This window comes from Marmota flaviventris, chromosome 1 (genome assembly GCF_047511675.1).
Source record: "Marmota flaviventris isolate mMarFla1 chromosome 1, mMarFla1.hap1, whole genome shotgun sequence".
Lineage (NCBI taxonomy): Eukaryota > Metazoa > Chordata > Mammalia > Rodentia > Sciuridae > Marmota > Marmota flaviventris.
The window spans coordinates 94,046,244-94,063,654 of record NC_092498.1 but is presented as its reverse complement, the minus strand read 5'-3'; the positions used below and the strand labels follow the sequence as shown (position 1 = coordinate 94,063,654).

The 17,411-nt window shown below is 32.8% G+C and overlaps 1 protein-coding gene and 1 non-coding gene across 3 annotated transcripts in view; both read right to left on the bottom strand.

Annotated features, from left to right (window-relative positions):
• Positions 1 to 2,358: 2,358 nt before the first annotated feature.
• Positions 2,359 to 17,411, bottom strand: part of Septin7 (septin 7) — a 98,501-nt gene continuing 83,448 nt past the window's right edge. For both annotated transcript variants that reach the window (XM_071614001.1, XM_071614006.1), the window contains 3 exons: positions 8,578 to 8,713; positions 4,327 to 4,466; positions 2,359 to 3,441 (listed from right to left, as the gene is read on the bottom strand). In XM_071614001.1, the coding sequence (XP_071470102.1) occupies positions 3,402 to 3,441; positions 4,327 to 4,466; positions 8,578 to 8,713 (316 nt within the window). In that variant the 3' untranslated portion in view covers positions 2,359 to 3,401. The remainder of the gene's footprint in view (positions 3,442 to 4,326; positions 4,467 to 8,577; positions 8,714 to 17,411) is intronic.
• Positions 14,585 to 14,691, bottom strand: LOC114096247 (U6 spliceosomal RNA). Its single transcript, XR_003583392.1, has one exon. It is a non-coding gene; the product is annotated as a U6 spliceosomal RNA (small nuclear RNA).

Here is a 17,411-nt window from a genome sequence, read left to right as displayed (position 1 = left end):
CCATTATTGTTTATTGGTTAAGTCACCAAACATCTCCCAACTACATCTGTAGGATTCTCTATCAAGGATTAAAGATAATGTATGCAAATTACTTAGCTAACTGTCTAAAACAGTGTTATAGTTAGTGATGACAAAATGGTCAGGGAAAAATTCCTGAATGATAGGGGACTTCTGCTTACACCTGCAAGCTATTTATTAGAAAGAACTTCAATTTACTGGAGTACCAATTTTTTCTTCCAAATCAAGTAGGCTCTCACAGCAGTCTTCATTAGGACTTTCCTTAGGGATTCAGCAATAACTAAATGTTAACCATACTACTGAAAGCAATGACCCATGAGGTGAAGAGTACTAATAATTGACTGGAGCTTGGGAAGAGTGCTGACCTTTTAATTTCATGCTTAGAACTATTTCATAATGATCATGGTAACACAGCAGTACATTTATGTATTTTAAATCAATACATATAATTATGGATACATTCTCAAAAATATTTTAACAAAAAGGGTCAAGTTTGGAGACAGTGATCCATGCAATTGTCTGGTCAACACTGCTCTTGCTGCACTATGATAATTGTGCTATTTTTCTTCTTTCTTTTTCTTACCTGACTTTATTCCTAGTTCAGTTTCTCTAAAAGGTTACAATGTAGCAAATGTGAAGCTAATGAGTCTGAGAGGAAAAAGTCAGCTATCTTCAGATTTCGAGATTATAACCCACACTACAAATTAAGCAGTGTCAAATTAATGACTGATGTAAACTGTTAAAGTTAAACCGGATAGGGAAACAGATCCCATTCCAGTAGGTGGCAGTAAAACCCTACCACAAGGTTTCCAGCAATTCAATGAGATCAGTGCCTACCCGGTCAACCCTACTTGAGTAGCAGAAAGAAAATCACTGAAATCCTTAGACTGTCTAGTGAAAATAGCCTCCATATGCTTGAAAATCCTGGAGTCAATAATCAAAAGACCCAATAAAGCTACAGAGGTCCTTATATCAACTCAGGTATCCTGGATACATCTTTTACATGGATAAAAGATGTAACAAAGTTTCATTAGGGTGGGGTAATTGAACAATATATTATAATATGTAAAATTTTAAAATGGCAACTATATTCCAGAGGCAGCAGTATTTCACCAGTTAGGCAAGCAAGTCTATAACAACTTTACTTTGCATTCTCCGAATTCAGTAGATTGTTCCTAATACCCTAAAACCAAACCTTTGTGGCTAGGGGTGGTAAGCCCAACCTCTTAACACAAGGAAAAAAAAAAAAAAAATTCCAACAAACAAAAATCTTGCTATTGAAAGTTATTCCTGAACATATGATTTTGGTCTTGGAATAACAGCCACACTTAGGTGTGGGGGAGGAGAATCACAGTTCTACCTTGCATGGGACATGCATTGCATACTTCTGAGCATATTTAGTAAGCATATAATCCCACTGAGATTTATTTTTTAAAAAGTCACACATAGCTGAACGCAGTGGCACATGCCTGTAATCCCAGAGGCTTGGGAGGCTGAGACAAGAGGATTGAGGCACTAAGCTGTCTCTAAATAAAATATAAAATAGGGCTAGGGATGTGGCTCAGTGGCCAAGTGCCCCTGAATTCAATCCCCGGTACCACCCCCAACACAAAAAAACCCAACCAAACAAAAAACAAAACCAAAGTCACTTATACCATCATGTTTTCTATAAACAGATGACATTTTAGGATTAACAAAACTTCCAAAGCAATTTTTAACCAGTCATAGCCATCAAATAAGATAAATGTAAAAGTCTTATAAATCATATTTTTAATGTCTCATGAGATCTACTTTTTAAAAAATGCCTGGAGAGGTGGGGTTTAGGTAAAGTTAAGATTCTATGAGTGATTTTAGTAATATATGTTTAAAATTCAGAACTAAATATCTTTGAAAAGCAGTAAGTATCTTTCAAGCATACTCATTTGTTTGAATACTTCAGCCTCTGAATTAAAAACAGTGGCTAATTAGAATGGTCACTTACTTCTGCTTGGGTCATTAATTCAAAAAAGTAAACAAACGTGGTGAAACATTTTGACCTTAGTAAAAATAAATTATATCTACTTCTTTTCAGTTTTTTTTTTTTTAAACAAAAAAGACCAGTTTCCAGAAACTTGAGAGTACGCACTAATCCAAGTGGGTTGGAAATTGTTCTGCAAGAAATGACTATTAGTGAGACAGAGATGCTATAATCCTTAAATTAGAAAATTAGCATATATGCATTCTAAACAAGACAAGCAACACCAGAGATATCACTGTGGTGGAGGCAAATTCAAGTTGAAAATTTTCTTCCCAAACATATTCTACTTTTATATCAACTTTAAAATATTTAAGACTCTGCACTCTATTACATCACAACATTGTTTATTATGTGAATTTTTTACAATACAACAAAAAATACAGAAATGCAATATATGGAATACAGCTAGATGCAGAATGGTGACTTTTTTTTTTCTCTTTAAGAGGACATGATGCCCATTTCTAATAAAATAAAGAGACTGCATATAGGTAGAAACAGGTTGGTCGTTAGCTTCACAATTTGCCTAGAAATGATCTATAAATGCATTTTCCCCCTGCTACTTACCATAAAATGTAAAAAGGGAGTTAAAGGAAAGTTTCCTTGTTGGTTCCTACCATATGAAAGATGCTATATTCTATTTTAGCAGGGCAAATATATGGAAAATAACTAAATTAAATGTTATTACAAAAATGAAGCAGTAATGAGATTCTGGCTAAAGAGGGCACTAAATGAGAATAATACATATTTAAAGAATCCAAAACAAACAAAAAAGAGGTTGTTATAAAAAAGCTCTAGGTGCACTGTAAGCATATAGGTTTTTTTTTTTTTTTCCATGTGTACTTTTAAACAATGGAAGTGTCAAAAAATAGGGTCAACTGTGTTAGACTAAATTACATTATTGTATAGGCTGCACTGAATGGAACCTTTGTATTATAATTATCATAGAGAAGCATAGTTTGCATCATACTATGGCAATTTATCCTCGATGAAAACCTTCCAGAGTCCTTTTATTTTGGAATATCCTGTAAACAATCAAACCACCAGAACATGATTGTACAACAGTAAAATGTTCTCTTGCATTAAATTGAAGATATCTTTTTAATAAAAATTAAAAAGAAAAAAAAAAAAAAAAAAGAAAATGTAGAAAGGTACTTAGAGCTGTTACTTTCTAAGTACATAACACCCTAGACAATTCAAGGCATCTTAATCTCCATCAAGAACAACAACAAAAAAATAATTTTTGTCATGCTGTTAAATCCATCATTATGGATAAAACTGGTGCAAATTGGTCAAACGGATCCAACAAACACTGATGTCCAAGCTGGCATATTGGCAACTAATACATAACTGGTGGTCAATAGAGAGTTTAAAAGATCTTCCCTTTCTTCTTGTTCTTTTCCAAGGTCCTAAGTGATTAGAAGAAAACAACTGAGACCAGTGACCATGTTATAAATATAAAAGACAAAATATGGTAGCAATTGCTAATCTAACTATATGTTAGATTTTCAAACATTACTTTGTCATTTAAAAAATTATAAGATAAGGAAGAGTAAACTATGAAGACAATGCTACTCTATATTAATACTTTTAAACAATCAAATGTTAGACAAAATTTCAGGATAAGCATTAAAAATATAATAAAACCATTTTAATAATTTTAATATTGAGAACAATTCTTCCCAAATGAAATACCATATTTGAAAAACTTCAGCTAAGGGTGGTGCCCTTTTCTCCTGCTGCTATTTACATTATGAAGTATATTTGCTTTTTCAAATATATTTTTCATTATCTTTGAGCCAATAATTAGTAGAAAGACAGTAAAATTAAGGAGGAGGAATAAATTAAAAGTATTAGAAATTAGATGTACATCCTCATATCTTAAGCTTATCTTAAAGAAGCCATTCAATGCAACTAAAACATACCTAAATGTATAAAAACCTTTGTAACATCATTGTTTTCCATGCATACCAAATTCTGAAAATAACAATTATATCCAACAATCGGGGGGGGGGGGGGGGAAGTAAGATATCAGTTAAGGTGAGTTAACTGGAGAGAACATTTATGGTGCTTTAAAATTGTAATTATAAATTATAGATTAAGTCATGGAAAATATACTGGAAAAATACACTAATGAATCCATCCATATAAAAAGACCCATGAAAGCAACTGTGTGTGAGAATGCATGATAGTGGGTGATAACTTTTAAAATAGTATTCTGATGTTTTTAAAATAGGGAAATAATTATTTAAAACATTAATAAACATATTTCTTAAGAATTTGATATGAGTTACCTCGAAGAGTTCTGTTGTTCTAAAATACGTTGTTGAGCTTCCCAGTTTGCTTTCTCCTCCTCAAACTGACGACGTTTTTCTTCTAATTCCTTATGCTGGGCTTCCAAATTCTTTTTCATTTGCTCATGGCGTCGCTGCAGCTAAATCACAGTATGATATATAAATAAAAACTGTTTAAGAAATCAGAGGCAGAAGAATGTTCCATCCAGGTGTCCTAATGTTAAGAGTATGGGCACTGAGTCATACTGCTATAAATTCAGAGTGCCACCTGGAAAGCACTGGTGAGGATTCCTCCTATTATAGGACCTGCCACCCAAAGTACCAGTGACCCAAGAAAATAATCTTGGGAGACATAAAAAAATGCAACAAACTTACAGTTGTGTAGCACTTTATAATGGACAATTATTATCTTATTATCTCATTTTTCTTTATTCACAAATATGTTGGAGGCTGAGCAGGAAAAACATCATTGCTTCCACTGAACAGATGAGGAAATAGTTGCAGAATTTAAGTGACTTGCTCAAGATCACTAGCCAGAAAGTGACAATACTGGACTTGAACCTAAGTCTCCTAATTCCAAGTTCAGAAAGCTGAGACAGGGGGAAAGAAAGAAGTTAGTTAAGGACCTAAGAGCCCCAAGATCCCAGTAATGGGTAATATCCCCTAATTCTTGTAAAGAAGTGGTTCTCAAATACTGGTCTTCATACGAATCATCTGGGGTGCTTTTTAAGAAAACAGAATCCTGAACCTATCCATATATACTGAATTTGAATCTTTGGGTGTTATGTCTAGAAATATAGGTTATAAATAAGCTCCAGTGATTCTAATGTAGATCGTCCTTACTACACTAAGAATTAATGCTGTAAAGAACTGCTGGCTGAGAGACCGAAAACACTCATGCAAATTAACTTCAGAGCCAAAGACCTTAAGTCTAATGGATCATTAGGTAAATAATAATTTCATAAGAAACTATTCAATCTATTTCTGAATAGTCAATAAATAAAAAAATCAGATTGAATCTTATTATACCAAATGCCCAAGGTCAATTCAACATCTTCAATTGTTCAGAAATTATGTTCTATTGAAGATTTAACTGGTGAGTTAACACCTTGAATTTGGATTATAATTCTGTATACAATTTTTCTTATTTTACAAATCCACAAAAACTAATGTCGTATTTTTTGCTATTGCAAACACTTCAAACAATTCCTACAAAAGAAAGTCACCTACAATACATTTAAGCAAAGATGAGTCAAATCTGAGGTGAAATCTTCCGGATGACAGTAAGTTAGTAAGAAAAAAAACAGAAAATAGGAACATAAGAACATGCTTCCAGTTATTTTTAAATGCCAGGGAATCATGCATAAACAAATGATGCTGGATACTATTTACTTCTAGTATTAGGAAAGAGAGGGACAACAATAAGGGAAAGATTTTAAATGAAAGATTTAAATGATATGGTTCTATTTCTTAAGCTGGGCAATAGGTTCATAGACATTCATTATTCGTAAACTTACAATTATAATACAAATAAGTAATTATGTTCTGTGCTAACTGCATGTAAAAAATAGTATAAGTCATAATCCCTTCCCCTCAAGAAACCTTTGGGGTCAAATGTGTATTGAAGTTCAGAATTTTTCAGATATTAAAGAAGCGATAACTACTTAGGAAGAGGCATATGATATTTAAAAACCTTCTGGGCTATCTGGGCAACAACTATAATCAAATATCTTGTTTTTTTTGCTGTAAAATATGAAAATATTCACAAAAGCAGGAAAAAAACCGCATAGTTCACATTGCATTTTACACTTTGAAATTGTGGAAAACAGGACTGTGGACCTGTCTTGTGATTAAAAGCAAATTTAAGCACAGAGCAGGTTCAAATGCTGGCTTATGACTATGTAGCACACCCAAGTTAATTAACCTTCCTCTCATCTATAAGAGGAGATGAGCAGTTAACACCCACCTTTTAGGGATATGGTATGGATTAAATGACATAATACACAAGAGATGCTTGGTACTATACCTAACACACTGTACTGCTAGGTATAAGTGGCTACACCCACAAATATTTCCAGGAGAATGAATTTGAGATAAACAGTATTAAGCAAGGCTAAAATTGTTTTATTTTTTAAATCTATATTATGTTTATATACATTATTACTCCAGGATGTGCTTACCAACATCACTGTGGTAAGCACATCCTGGAGTGGAGTTCCATGAAACAAGAGGAATGAGCACACTATTTATCTAATAGACTTAAGAGTATAGGGGGGAACTTGGCTCAGATCTCTTCCTAGGTCCCTTTCAATGCTAAGATTCCATCTTTCAAAAAATAATTTCTCAAAACTGCTCTTACCATTCACAGTAATTATGAAAATTCCAGAAGGGTTCTTTGGCTACTGTTTCACAATTGCCTGTTTATAACATTTACTCTTAGGAACAGGTCCTAAACTATGTCTACATTAAATTAAGTTAAAATATATTTAGATTTTTTTAGTGGAATCTCATTGTGGAGATAAACTAGTTGGCTCATTATTATTACTTTTTCCCCCTTCTCTGGATATGGATTTTTCATATTATCCATTAGTGAGGAGGTAAAGACTCAAAAGGATTTACTTAAATAATAGGCTGATAAACAAAGAATAAACTTAACTCCAAAATATCATCTTAATAATTTATAATAACCATAAGAGATTATTAATTAATTCTTAAGTAAGGGTATATGCCTGCACATTTTGATTGGCTCAATAATTCGGAGGGCACTATTATTGGCATTTAGTGGCAGGTAACAGGGATACTAGTCCTGCAGTACTCAGTAGTTTTAAACCAAGAGGAATTATCCTATAAATTAAACTCACAACAAATGTGATAATAATAAAGGTTTTCATAAGAAATTACAAGAAAAGCCCAGTAATGAAGGAGAAACGTTTCAGATTAAAAACGTTTCCTTGAAGTTATTGGATACTTATGTCACACTCTATCTGTGGATTAGAGTACTTTTGGTTATGTCTTTAAAAACCTTTTAAAAAAAAAAAAGGTTTCAGTATTTTCTTCAATAATTACAAAAGCAATGAGATCAACTGTAAGGATGTAACACAAGAGATCTGAATATCTTTTAAAATATATTTATATACAAACATTATTGGTGAAGACACAGAAAGGGATCTTGCTAAATTTTATCACTAAACATTATTTTTAAAATATTTCTTGTTACTGTCATTTCATATATTTAAAAACAATTATTATTTTATAATTTTTAATTATAGATCAATGTAATTTATGTTGAGCAAACCTATACTGACTTACTTATTCTGGGCTAAGAGTTTTCTTTTCCTTTCTTTTTTTAAATCCAGAAACATTTTTTATTTGTAGTTGACACAATACCTTTATCTTATTTACTTATATGTGGTGCTGAGGATTGAACCCAGGACCTTGCATGTGCTAGGCAAACACTCTAACGCTGAGCCACAACCCCAGCCCCAAGAGTTTTCTTTTCTTAGACATCTATCAAAGCAACTATTCTAAGGATTCTTACCTTAAGTGTATCTTTTTCTCCATCTTTTCTTTTTTGTCACTTTAATGAAGTAAATTCTGCAAGGTTTTTTGTTTGTTTGTTTTTTAAATTAATAGAAACTACATGTAAGACTCAACATCTAGAGGGATTTCAAGACAGCAGATATATGTGCTGGGATACTTTGGCACCACTGTGTACCAATGTTAGAAATTATTTTGATACTACAGTATAAAGTAAGTCCAACTTATTTAGAAAATAATATTCCCTCATTTTCTCCCTGGCCACTGTCCATTTTATTCAGGCATGCCCTTAATTCAATTAAGGTTCTTTCTTTCTCATACACATATAAATAAATTTGTTCAATTATTATTATCCTAACACTAAGTTTTTATTCTTACATTCATTCATAACTCTGACCTTCAGTTTTTTTAATACTGATTATATAGAATGGCTTATATTTTATTTTTCATAATTAAAAAAAAGTTTTTCATTGCTCATTGTAATTCTAATATAATTCATTATAAGTATTCTGCCTACTATATTAGGTCTCCCTACCTAGCACACTGTGCCCAAGCACTTAAATATTGAGTATATATTATTTTATAATAAATATAATACTTGTTTTGATTTCCCCAGTTTGTTACATTAGGGTATGAAATTAATTTTGAAAAAAAATGCATGCAGAAAGTTTGTATTATTATTTTAAAAAGAATACTATATCTGTAAGAGATTACCTCAGCTTCAGAGTCCTTCAATTTTTGAACTTTTTCTTTGACCTTCATTTCAAACACCTGCTCCATCTCCATTTCCATCTTCTTCATCTTGGCTACATGCTCCCTCCTTTCTTCTTCCATTTGTGCCAGAGGGCTCCTGTCATGAACATTAAGAATAATCATTAAACATTTATAAATGAAAATTGTAATACAAAAGTCTAAAAGAACTGGCGAAACACGAGATGCTACAGATGCCATTATTATTTATATGTACCAAATAATTTTTGAAATATTTTACTTACATCATTCTAAGTGATACATGACATGGATTCATTCATGAACAAATGAGATAAAATCCTCAGAAACGTGATATTTTAAACTTGAACTTCCTTCTGTGACAATTTACCAATAAACCTCAATCACTAGTACATAATTATTATAAGAAAAGAACTAAAATAACCAAAGCAACTATGAGATGGTTCTTTGTGAACATCAACTGTAATGATGACACATAAAAGGACCTGTAAAAGGAAAATAAGAAACATTTTCCAAATACATTCACCAAATGAAAAAATAGGAAAAAAATTAATTTTGAATTTTCTTTAAAGAAAAATTGAAAGCATGAAGAAAGTGAGTTAATACATGAAGCATATTTTTAGTTCCACTAAAATTTGAGGAATTTCTGCAATGACTACTGATATCACAATTACATTTTATTACAAAAATTCCAACTATTTGATAACTGAACTGATACTGTTAAAAACAACTACTAGTCAATACTTAGAACACTATTCAGGTTTGAAGAAAATATTTCTAGGCTTTTTAAAATTTTTTAATGTTTTGAAAATTCATCTTTATTTCAAATGTTTCAGTGTTTTAAGTTTTAAACTGTTCAACGGCTTATACACATACACATACGCATGCATGAAATAATAAGGATCAAATATTTTGATATTTATTTTTGAAATGCCAGAATAGGCACTAAGCAGAGTTAAATAAAAAAAATAATAAAAAAACCAGTTTATTTAACACGCGCATGAAAGTCCATGGGCTCAAATCTCTTTGCATAATAATGTTATCATTTTTCATATTGTAAAATATTTACCAATATTTACAGGTAAATTATGCTAAAGCTAGCACATTTAAACATATGAGAGAATGCCAAAATATCCAGGGGAGAATGATGAGTGGGCTCTGTTGTTTTGTAGATATCTGAAAATTAATGAATACACTGAAGCACCTTGAAAGAAGGCAAGCCCTTTTCTGACTTTGTTGATAAACACATTTATTTATTTTGACTCTATAAAAAATAATTTACAACTTAAATGGGTGATTTTATCTCAACAGTGGTAATTTTTTTTTTATTTCCCCAATAATTTAAAGGGCCAATCACTTTAACCTTGATATGTCACACTCTTATGGTGACCTCTCATTAGGCTGAGTATTTCTGACCATACACAGTTCTCTTCTTTCCTATCAAGGAGGACGACAAAAAAGCTTAGATAGAAAATACTACATAAGACAGAATATCAGCTACTACCATTTTTTTCTTAGCAAAAAGGAAGAATAAATATGTACTGCTTTGATGAAGATGATTTGTTATATAATGTAAAGTGTTTAACCTAATACTTCTTTCCAAAGGAAAACTTACTTCTATTTGGAAATTTACAGTGTATTTTACCAACTAAACAACTAAGCAGAAGTTATGAAAATAAAACTAAACCAGACATACTAACTTAGAACAAGAGCCTGCATTTATAAAGCAGTGTTTGTTGAAGAAATTTTAAAGTGTACCATTATTTCATTACAAGGTGATGACAGCCAAGTGCAGTGGTGTTTCCTATAATCCCAGCTACCTGAGAAACTAAAGCAGGAGGACTGAAAAGTCCTAGACCAGTCTGAGCAGCTTAGTGCAGCCCTTTCTCAAAACTTTAAAAAACATAATAAAATAAAGGCTGGTCTTACATCCAGCAAAATTAAGCTTTAGGTTTGATGATGAAATTAAAACCTTCCATGATAAACAGACGTTAAAAGATTTTACAACTCAAAAGCCTGCACTACAGAAAGAAAATCCATGAAAATCAGTAAAGGGAAAACAAATCAAAGGACAAACCAATTCAAGTTAAATACCAAAAAATAAACAGAAATGGCTGGAAATACAAATCATGTCTCAATAATAACCCTGAATGTTAATGGCCTAAAATCATCAATCAAAAGACATAGACTGGGGCTGGGGATGTGGCTCAAGTGCTAGCCTGGCATGCGTGGGGCACTGGGTTCGATCCTCAGCACCACATAAAAATAAAATAAAGATGTTGTGTCCGCCGAAAACTGAAAAAATAAATACTAAAAAAATTCTCTCTCTCTCTCTCTCTCTTAAAGAAAAAAAAAAAAAAAAAAGACACAGACTGGCAGATTAGATTAAAAAAAAAAAAAAAAAAGACCCAACAATATGCTGCCCAAAATGTAGTGTCTACATTCATTAAACATACTCTTCTCAGGTTCAAGAGTCAAATAGACTATAACACAATAATTCTGGTTGACTTAACATACCTCTTTCACCACTGGATAGATCATCCAAACTAAAGCTGAACAAAGAAAATATGGATCTCAATAATACAATCAATAACTTAGACTTAACTGACATATATAGAATATTTCATCCTTCAATGAACGAATAGAATACACTTTCTTCTCAGCAGCACATGGATCCTTCTCTAAAATAGACCATATATTATGCCTCAAAGCTATTCTTAGCAAATACAAAAAAAGTAGAGATACTACCCGCATTTTATCAGATCATAATGGAATGAAATTAGAAATCAATGATAAAATAAAAAATAAAAGCTACTCCAACACCTGGAGACTAAATAATATGCTACTAAATGAGCAATGGGTTGCAAAAGACATCAAGGAGGAGATTAAAATATCTTTAAAGGTGAATGAGAACATAGATACAATGTATCAAAATCTCTAGGACACTATGAAGGCAGTACTAAGAGGAAAGTTCATTGAATGGAGTTCATTCCTTAAAAGAAGGAAAAAGTCAACAAATAAATGACTTAACATTACATCTCAAAGCCCTAGAAAAAAAGAAGAAGAAATCAACACCAAAAGCAGTAGAAGACAGGAAATAATTAAAATCAGAGCTGAAATCAATGAAATTGAAACAAAGAAACAATTGAAAAAATTGACAAAATAAGAAGTTGGTTCTTTGAAATAATAAGTAAAATTGACAGACCCTTAGCCATGCTAACAAAGAGAAGGATAGAGAAAACCCAAATCACTAACATACGTGATGAAAAAGGAAATATCACAACAGACACTTCAGAGATACACAAGATAATTAGAAATTAGTTTTTAATTGTTTTTAGTTGTTGATGGACACAATTTCTTTGTTTTATTTATTTATTTATTTTATATGGTGCTGAGGATCCAACCCAGTGCCTCACGCATGTAGGGCAAGCACTCAACCACTGAGCCACAACCCCAGCCCCAGAAATTATTTTGAAAACTTATACTCCAATAAAATAGAAAATATTGAAGGCATTGACAAATTTCTAGAGTCATATGATTTGCCCAAATTGAATAAGGATGATATATTTCAAATGATGAAACAGAAGACGCCATCAAAAACCTACGAACCAAGAAAAGCCTAGGACCAGATGGATACACAGCCGTGTTCTACAAGACCTTTAAAGAAGAACTAATACAAATAGTCCTCAATTTATTTCAGGAAATAGAAAAAGAGGGAGCACTTCCAAATACATTCTATGAGGCCAATGTCACCCTGATTCCAAAACTAGGCAAAACACATCAAAGAAAGAAAACTTCAGACAATATCTCTAATGAACATAGATGCAAAACTTCTCAATAAAATTCTGGCAAATTATGAGGATGCCCTTAGGCCTGAGCCTAAGTAACTCCATTTTAAATACTCCAGTTTGAAACCTGCAATCTCATCAGGCAGGGCTAACAGAGCCCTCCATTGTGGCCCTCAAGCACAAACAAGTCCACTGGACCAGATGTTTTAACCCCAGGGTAAATGATGTCACTAAGAAATCCAGTGGCAGTTGATAAGGATTAAAAGGAGGGGAGGGGCAAAAGCCCCCAAATTTAGTATAAGTAAAAGAGCAAATGAACATACATTCAGCCAGCCTATACTGATGCCCTCATGCTGAGAGCCTGATGAGGACCTGGACTGACATCCGGACACTTTTCATTGTTTGCTTATCCTCTGCATCTGCCTCACTGCTCTCAAACTCTACAGCCACAACTTGACCTTGGTAAGAGCCACAACTTCTCCCTATGATCCTCTCCTCAGCTAGCCATCAGCTCCACCCCAGAAGCCTGCCTTGGTTCCTGATCTGATCACCATGATCTGAGTGTGCATCTGTTGGATTTAAAGCCTAAGGCTAGAGACTTTTGATCTGACACTTGAACTTAGTGTGCAGAGAGAATGTCTGTCATTAGCCGGTCATGATTAAGTGTGTCTGCAGTGCTTAGAATTAATCTAGAATTGTTTACTGTGAATTAATTAATCCTGAATTGTTTGCTGTGAATTCATTGTGTCTACTGCAGTGCCTAGCATTAAGGATTGTCATTTTCTTGATTAAGAACCTATAGAGTGAAACTGTATGAGTGATTTGAGTGAAAAAAGCATTGCAAAGGGCAGAAGCATGTGGACATTCTTTATTTCTCCCCCTCGACTGCATAAGTGGCACCTTTTGACCATCGAAACACAAATCGAATACAAAAACATATCAAAAAGATAGTGCACCATGATCAAGGATCAAGTGGGGTTCATCTCAGGTTACTAGGTTGGTTAAACATACAGAAGTCAATAAATGTAATTCATCACATCCATAGAACCATACGATCATCTCAATAGACGCAGAAAAAGCATTCGACAAAATAAGCATCCCTTCATGTTCAAAACACTAGAAAAATTAGGGATAACAGGAAAATATCACAACACTGTAAAAGCTACCTATGCTAAGCCCCAGGCCAACATCATTCTAAATGGAGAAAAATTGAAAGCATTGTCTCAAAAAACTGGAAAAAGACAGGGATGCCCTCTTTTACCATTTCTATTTAAAATACTTCTTGAAACACTGGCCAGAGCGATTAGACACATCAGAAAACTTGGGAGCAGACAAAAGAAATTAAAGGTATACAGACAGGAAAAGAAGAATTCAAATTAGCATTATTTGCCAACGATATGATTCTATACTTAGAAGACCTAAAAAACTCCACCAGAAACTTCTAGAACTAGTAAATGAATTCAGCACAGTAGCAGGATACAAAATCAACACCCATAAATCAAAGGCATTTCTGTATATCTGTGGCAAATCCTCTGAAAGGAAAACTACCCCATTTACAATAGCCTCAAAATAAATAAATGAATGAATGGATAAATAAATAAATAAAATAGCAAAAGAGGTGAAAGACCTCTATCTACAACGAAAACTACAGAGCACTAAAGAAATTAAAGAAGACCTTAGAAGATGGAAAGATCTCCCTTGTTCTTGCATAGGCAGAATTAATATTGACAAAAGCACTATATGAGACTTAATGCTTCCAATACAAATCCCAATGACATTCCCCATAGAAATAGAAAAAGCAGTCATGAAATTGCTGGAAAAATAAGAAACCCAGAATAGCTAAAGCAATTCTTAGCAGGAAGAGCGAAGCAGATGGTATCACTATACCAGACCTTAAACTATCCTACAGAACAACAGTAACAAAAACGGCATTTTCTTATATTTCTTATACTAATGGCAGGCGTTTTAATTTTTTTAAAAAAAATTTATGGTACTAGGGATTAAACCCAGGGGCACTATCACTGAGCTACATCCCAATATTCTTTTTTTTTTTTGAGAGAGAGAGAAATTTTTAATATTTATTTATTTATTTTTAGTTTTCGGCAGACACAACATCTTTGTTTGTATGTGGTGCTGAGGATGGAACCGGGCCGCACGCATGCCAGGCGACTGTGCTACTGCTTGAGCCACATCCCAGCCCCCCCAAAAATATGGAACGCTTCACGAATTTGCATGTCATCCTTGCGCAGGGGCCATGCTAATTTTCTCTGTATCGTTCCAATTTTAGTATATGTGCTGCCAAAGGGAGCACCCAATATTCTTTTTTAAAATTCTGAGACAGGGTCTCATTAAGTTGCACAACTTACAATCCTCCTGCCTCAGCCTTCCTCGTCACTGGGAATATAGGAGTGTACACCAGCTACTGGCAGTGGTTTTTAAAACACAGGGATCTCAGATCTCTTGCGCAGAGTGTTAGTGACTGCCCTGAAGTAAGCATACTAAATAGATGTGTGCTTAAGTTCATTTTACTGGTGAGATGACCCAAAGCTTTTGTTAGCTTTTCAAAGGGTTTCTAACTTCAGTTCCTCAAACACTCCCCAAATTTCCTCGTTAGACTCTATACAATAATCTAGTAACTATTATTGAGTTGATAGTCTTAAATAATTGAATATGTATACTTAAGCAACTTATATTATTTAACATATAGCCATGATTAAAAAACAAATATTTCAATATTGTAAATATATTGAATAAATTAGAATTTGAGAGAATAATAATCATTTTAATGTTAAACACATATTCATACTTATAATAACCTAATGCTAATTTTATTTATCTCTGGGAAGAATCAGGCAATTCACATAAAGAATTTATACATGGGCTGGAGATGTGGCTTAAGCGGTAGCGCGCTCGCCTGGCATGCCTGAGGCCCTGGTTCGATCCTCAGCACCACATACAAACAAAGATGTTGTGTCCGCCGAAAACTAGAAAATAAATATTAAAAAAATTCTCTCTCTCTTAAAAAAAAAAAAGAATTTATAGTAATCCATACACATTAAAGGCTATCTACCAGTTTACAAAGAGTAAACCATTTCACCTAAATGAAACCATTAAACCACTAAACCATTTCACCTAAATTATTATTTAAATGACTCTTGAGGAAAAATAGCAAACTACAGAGAAACAATGATGTTTTGAAATGTGCTTTTTGGTGTTGTTGTTTATTTGTTCTAATTAGTTATACATAATAGAATGCATTTTGATTCATTGTACATAAATGGATCACAACTTTTCCTTTCTCTGGCTGTATACAATGTAGGGTTGCACCACATGTGCAGTCACGTATGAATCTAGGGTAATGATGTTCATCTCATTTCACCATCATTTGAAATCTGCTTTTGAATCCAAATTTTAAATATTAGGAATCTGTGCATAGTAAACAAGAACTGACTATATCTTTCAAAAAATAAATAATCCTTTACATGCCGACCTAAAAGATTAAAAAATGAATACTGAACATGTTTAAACACTACTAAAAGCAACAAATAAAGGCAAATGTATAGCTTTGAGGATTAAATAATTAAGGTATGTGCCCTAAGTTAAAAATCTTATGGTAAAATTTGTTACAGTGAGTTAATTTATTCCCCCAATTCTCTTATCAATAACTATTCCAAATCATTATGAAAATATATATTTTAGGCAATTATCTTCTGATAGCCTGTCCAAAGTTCCAAACCTATTAAATATGTCTTTACTTTCAAAAGAAAATCCGCAATAGATGATGTTTGAGATACTTCTTCATCCTTGGTCATGCTTGATCCCTGACCAAATGAACTGATATTCAAATATTATGAAAAAAATGTTCATGCATACCTAAAATGGATCTTTAAATTCTTTAATTTTTAAAATGAATCAGTATTCCACTTCCAGTTATCTTTATTAAAATGATTCTTTTAAAACTATAATACAAAATTGTGCTTACAATGTAGAAAATGCAGGAAAAAGGATTACTTTTTATTATCACATTTAGTATTATTTCTTTTCCCCCCAACTAAAATGGGTGGCTGGAAAAACCAAGTTACATTATTGCCTGTCTGCTTTTTAACGGGAAATTCCCCTACCCCACAGATATGCTAAAAGCTTTGCAAACCCAATCTTGTCAAAGAAATTAATAGCAACCCAGTCAAAGAAATGAAAAAGTCTCATAAAAGGAAAAGAAAAAGGCTACCACATAACCTGAATACCAAACTAAATCCCCAAAGATATAATATAGATATATTTCCTTTCAGGGTTCTCTTTAACAGGGTTAGAATTCTTTTTTTTTTTAATATTATTTTCATGTGAAGATTTTTTTTAATCTAACTTTATTGATTGATTGATTGATTTTTATGTGATGCTGAGGATCGAACCTAGGGCCTTACATATGCAAGGCGAGCGCTCTACCGCTGAGCCATAACCCCAGCCTTGGTTAGAATTCTTTAAAACCACCAGATAATTCACCCTTTGGTGTCCAGTAACAGAATCACAACAAGGGCCACATGAAGTTGGCTCAGCTAAATTCTATCGTGGTTGTATTTCATGACCCACATTTCATTCAAATTATATGTGTGGTATTTCCTGAAGAATACATTAAGCTAGTACATTTAATACTTTCACTCCAATGGTTAGTCACTATATATCTGACATATAGTTTTCATGTAAAATTTTCCAAAAGAATTTCATTTCAACAGATTTCAAAGACGAACAAATTTTCAAAAATTTTGGGAAACAATATTTGTCAGTATTTTATTTTGCCAAATGAGAGCATTAAAACCAATCATAAACAAAATAAAATCCCAACTACTATTTTTATAAAAGTACATTTGAACAAAGAGTGAGGGACATAACTGAATAAATTTAATTTTAGGGGGAAACTTTTATAATTGAAAACCTTTTCATGAAAAGAGTTCTAGGATCAACTCTGAAACCTGTATTTTTAGGAACTCAGTTACTTGTAAAGTTATCCTAAGACCAGAGATGAAGAAGGCTATA